This window comes from Cyprinodon variegatus, unplaced genomic scaffold (genome assembly GCF_000732505.1).
Source record: "Cyprinodon variegatus isolate N-32 unplaced genomic scaffold, C_variegatus-1.0 Scaffold225, whole genome shotgun sequence".
In the NCBI taxonomy this organism is placed as follows: Eukaryota; Metazoa; Chordata; class Actinopteri; order Cyprinodontiformes; family Cyprinodontidae; genus Cyprinodon; species Cyprinodon variegatus.
In genome coordinates, this window is record NW_015150678.1 from 745,994 (window position 1) to 751,547 (window position 5,554).

The window sequence follows — 5,554 nt, forward strand, 5'->3', positions numbered from 1 at the left end:
GTCCTGATCAAAATAACGCCAAGATTTTTGACTGTTATATGAGACCAATTTAATGCCATTCAAATACGTGACTGAAAAGGAAAATAGTCACACACTTGTCCAAAGATCATAACTTCTGTTTAGTCTGTATTTTAAAGCAGAAAGTTTAGATAAAGCCAGGTTTTTATGTCTTCCAGACCAGCTTGTAGTCTTGGAACAGGTCCGTTTCTTTAATGGTCTTTGTTAGATGGAGACCGCTCTGCTCATGTGTGTTTAAAGCTGCTGCTCGGACCACAGCCACCGTGGTTAAAGTGATGCAGACCGAGGGAAGCCTCTGATTGGTCCGTTATTCGACTATTGGAGCCAGTGGAGGGCAAAACTCCTACATCCGACGCTACTGTCGCCCAGTTTTTCTATATTCTTTATTTTTCTAAATGTTGGCAGCAGCAGAAGTATTTAGATTAGTTCCTCATCTATTTTACCTCTTTTTAACATCTTCTAGCAGTTTCCCAGTTGTTGCCTTTGTGTAGACGGCAGCTCCTGCTGTCAGACCTACAAATCGGGGGTCTAGACTCGGAGCTTGCTTGATGTTTGGAGGCACGGCTCTGATTTCATTTGGACCTTGATCTTCTGTCTGGCTCCAGCTGACGGTGACTATTGATAGATGGAGCGACGGCGGGGGGTCATGTGACATTGCCTCCGTCAGTCCAGGCATCCCAGTTACTTCACTGACATTTAGCAACATTTGTAAGAAGTTGGGGACACTGAGTTAACCCTTTCCTTCACAGTAGTGTTTGTACATTTCATTCCCCTTCAGCTGTTTATCATTTTCTCATTTTACTGCCATTTATTTTATATACTAGACCAACATAATTGTCTCTTAGAGGGCAAGAATAAAATAATTGATACCCTTTTTGGAGTGGTTTAGGTGAATGTTTTATTTCCATCTCCTTTAGTTAAAGTTTAAAGTAGGGCTGAAACAATTGAAAGTGATATATCAATTATTGAAATAATCTTCAACTAATTTCGTAATAAACGATTTAGCTTAATCATTAACTGGAATGTAGAATCTGAAACATGCCTTTAGTTGACAGAGCGAACTACTTAGAGCAGTAATTATACCTAAATTGCAAAAAATACATAAATATTTTGAATTTAAGACTCCACTGGACTCTAGTTTAACTAGTCTAGTTCCGGATCTAGTTTAATTCCGTAAAAAATCTCCTTTAAGGATCCTTTTGCTGTCCGATTATTAACCAATTAATCCAAAAAAATAATCGACAGATAAATCAAAATGATTGTTAGTTGCAGCCCTAGTTTTAAGTCATTTGTTAGTTTTTCTACCAGTTTTGAACATTGATAGACTCGAGGTTTGCCTGTTTACGGAAAATCTGCAGCTCAGTCAGATTAGATGCAGAGCATTTATGAACAGAAGGGCAGAAAAAAGCATGATGCTCCCACCACCATGTTTCGCTGAGGGGACGATGTCTTTAGTTTTGCACGCCTTTGGTTTGGTCTGTGACCTGAAATCCTAATATGATCCATTTATGTTTTTGTCAAGTTTTTGTTCTATCTTGTGCAGCTTCCCCACTTGAAAATGGATGGATAAATTAATGCAGTTTCATGAACAGGGTTTTACTCACAGAACAACGCAGGTTCCTTCCTTTTATCCTCCATTTATCTAGTGTCAGAATATATTCACAATTAGTTTTTACCTACTAGAAGCAGGTAAAAAACCAATTGTGAAGAAAAGAAGAAAAATAATTACTAATTTGTATGTTAGTTTACATAAATTAATTCCAGTCAAACTACAAAGGAAATGATAAATCAATTCAATTCAGTTTATTTATATAGCACCAAATTCACAACACTTTACAAGTTTAACAGATCTTCCAGTCAAATTGTTTCAAAGTTTTCTATCTAAGGAAAACCAGCTGATTGCATCGACTCATTGACTCTTCAGCAATACCTCACACTAAGCATGCTTGTAGCGACAGTGGAGAGGAAAAACTCCCTTTGAACAGAAAGAAACCTCCAGCAGAACCAGGCTCAGTGTGAGCGGCCATCTGCTGAGGCCGACTGGGGTTCAAGGAGACAGAAGCAGACATAGAAAAAGAAGCATAGATACAAAAAGCAACTGTAAAAGGCGGCCCCGTCCAGGAAACACACAGCCAGGCAGACGAGCTCCGAGCCAGCTCCCATGTCAGAGGATGAAGAGAGCACATCCAGTTAGTCACAGTCAGAGAAACAGGACTACACTGGAAAACAGGCCGATCTCCAACATCTAGAAACAAAGGTGTTGATGGCAGCAGCACAGCTGATATTTCTCTCCAGGATGGAGTCACAGCCAAACAGGAACAGACCAGATGAAGCTACTATGAGAAAAAGCAGAGAGAGCAGAACGTTAGAGATTGAACTAACAGATTCTGCAGAGTGGGAGAATAGAGATAGAATGAAGCAAAATGATGAAAAAGGGGTCCCTATGTCCTCCAGCAGTCTAAGCCTATAGCAGCAGAACTATAGAGATAGCTCAGGATAACCTGAGCCACTCTAACTAGAAGCTTTATCAAAAAGGAAAGTTTTAAGCCTAGCCTTAAAAGTAGACAGGGTGTCTGCCTCACGGATAAACTATCTAAAAATTACTAAGCAAACCACTGTGAATCAAACCCACAAAGTAATTAAAGTTAAATGAACAAGAAACTAAACTTAAGTTCTTTAACCTTAAAAAAGGTTTCAAATATTTACATTTATTTAAATATACAAATACTACTATGATTTATAAATAGCTTCATGTTGTTATTCTTCTTAATCTGATGCTAAATTAATTAATAGTTGAAGTTACCCCAAATTCACCAAAAAACAATCAGTTCAATCATAAAATCAAACAACACCAGACTTCACCACAGTCCACCTCTTCAGTTCGGGTGTTGCTGTTAATGGGTGTTAACGAGCCGGAAAAGCTGGAGGAACGTAGGTAACCTTGCAGTCTGACCTCATAAACATCACAGCTTCTCTTACCAGCTGCCTTCCCGCCCGTCATCCATATCTGCACTGCAAAAAATTAGATCTAAATAAGTCATTTTTTTCTTAAAATTAGTGCATTTTTTTTCTTGAATTAAGTATTTAAGTGAGACACTCTGCAAATGGAACAAGACAATTTACACTTAAAATCAGAAAAAAACTGTTGCATTGTCTTTTTTAAGTGCATAATATTTAGATACCTTATTTTAAGAGTAAAAATACTCATTCCATTGGCAAATCATCTTATTTACCTGCTCAAATTAAGTGTAAATACTCTTAATTTTAGACATTTTTACTCATTTTGAGATAGTTTTTGCAGTGTGCACACGTCCTCCAGGATCTCTGATCATAAGGGTCCCAAACTTCCATCCTCTTTGTCTGGTTTTCTCTTCTGCTCCTTCTTCCATTTCAGTCCCTGCTTTAGTTCTGTTTTTTTTTTTTTTCAATTAATTAATTGGTATGAACACCAGCATTCATAATGTATTGACTTATTTGTATCCTATCTTTCGTGGCTTCTGATATTTTATGTTTTCACACTTGATTTTAGGCTTTTCCTCTCTTTTCACGCGTCCTTTGATCCATCACTTCCTTGTTTACTTGTTGCATAAATGCAAATTATTACACCTCCCTTCAGGTAGTTTTGTAATGATAAATATTGAAAAACACTAAAAGTTTACTTACAAATGGAGAAAAACACATTGATGATATATAATAGGCACAAAGCCTTTGAATGCAACCAGACTGAGCACTGGAAAAAATCTAAATCTAGATAAGTCCATTTTTCTTAAAACAAGTGCATTTGTTCTTGGATTGAGGAGGTAAAAGAGACATTTTGCCAATGGAACAAGACAATTTACACTTAAAATAAGAAAACATGGTTGCATTGTCTTATTTCAAGTGCATATTATCTAATTATCTTATTTCAAGAGTAAAAATACTAATTCCATTGGCAAACTATCTCATTTACCTACTCAAATTAAGGGTAAATACATTTAATTTAAGAATCTTTTTACCTTTTTCTAGGTTGTTTTTCCAGTGAGTTATAGGTGTAGGAATGTTGACAATTTGATAATTTATATGACTTCTTGTTTTCAGAATATATATCATGATTTCACAAAGTCTTACCAAGTAAAATTGTCTTACTGCACTGACAGGTTATTGGAGTTATTCTGAGTAAAATCTTCTCAAAATTAGATTAATAATCTAACATAATCTGCTCTTGTTTGGTGCATAATTCTGAGACAAGACCAAGAAGTCGTTTTGGTTGGATTAAAGATCCTAAACATGATCCTGTCTCTGCTGTCTGATCAGATCCAGCCTTATGATAAGATCAAGGCGAAGGGACTCCCTGAAAACATCACCTCCTGCCTCAACAAGCTGGCTGTGGTCAAACTCAACGGAGGTCTGGGAACCAGCATGGGCTGTAAGGGCCCCAAGAGTCTGATCAGCGTCCGCAACGAGAACACCTTCCTGGACCTGACCGTGCAGCAGATCGAGGTACCGGCAGCCAAACGGCGAGCGGCTCGGCGCTGTGGAGATCCAGACTTCAATCATGTTTGTTCTGGTTTGTTTGCAGCATCTCAACAAAACCTTCAATACCGACGTGCCGCTGGTCCTCATGAACTCTTTCAACACAGACGAGGACACGAACAAGATTCTGCAGAAATACAAACACCACCGGGTCAAGATCCACACGTTCAACCAGAGCAGGTGACCGGCGTAGAAAACCGCTAACCGCTTCATGACGTTAAATGGGACGTCGACGCAGAGATCCAAGCAGATCTGCCTTGTTTTCAGTCCGGGGTTCTGCTCAGGTTCTTTTTGGAAAACTTGACTGGACTAAATCAAATTATTTTTAATTCGATACATTTTTTTTTTAAATCCTTGAGATATATTCTCATTTTCAAGTTTCCCCACAAACCATAAATATAAACAACAGCAATATAAATCATATTTTAACACAGAAACACCCACACCATGCATAAGTACACACACATTCACACACACACTCATAATACTCAATGCTTCCCTCAAAAACAGCCAACTAGTATTTAAAAGTACACACATGTTCATTGCAACCTCATGGTACATGTACTTAAAGGGACAGTGTTTAGATTTACCTCCACCTAGTGGTGCACTAGATTAATTACAAGCCACAGACTGGCGTCTCCCACTGATCTCTATTTATTCACTGGATTGCTAATTTCCCATTGGTAGTATTGGGTTGAAGTGAAGTCACCGGCCGCCATATTGGTACTCCCTTGTTAGACCAGATGCAATGTAAACGGTACGTTTGCTACAGCATCAAACAACGATTATGTTCTCATTTTTAGGGGAACTTAAGACGTTTAAAAATAAAGATAAATTCATCGCTTTGATGCACACTGGCTGTTTCATAGTATAAGTGGATTACTTCAGCTTATAATAAAATAAATAAAATAAAATAGACGCATCACATTGCATAGTCATTATGAGGTCAATTAGGTCTCTAAATGTTCAATTCAATTCATTTTATTTTAAAAAGCGCCAAATTCACAACACATGTCATCTCAAT

General features: G+C 37.8%; 1 protein-coding gene across 2 annotated transcripts in view; it reads left to right on the forward strand.

The window, feature by feature from the left end:
- The window catches only part of ugp2 (UDP-glucose pyrophosphorylase 2), a 25,051-nt gene that overhangs the window by 14,045 nt on the left and 5,452 nt on the right, over window positions 1–5,554 (forward strand). For both annotated transcript variants that reach the window (XM_015380945.1, XM_015380944.1), the window contains exons 4-5: window positions 4,312–4,497; window positions 4,577–4,710. In XM_015380945.1, the coding sequence (XP_015236431.1) occupies window positions 4,312–4,497; window positions 4,577–4,710 (320 nt within the window). The remainder of the gene's footprint in view (window positions 1–4,311; window positions 4,498–4,576; window positions 4,711–5,554) is intronic.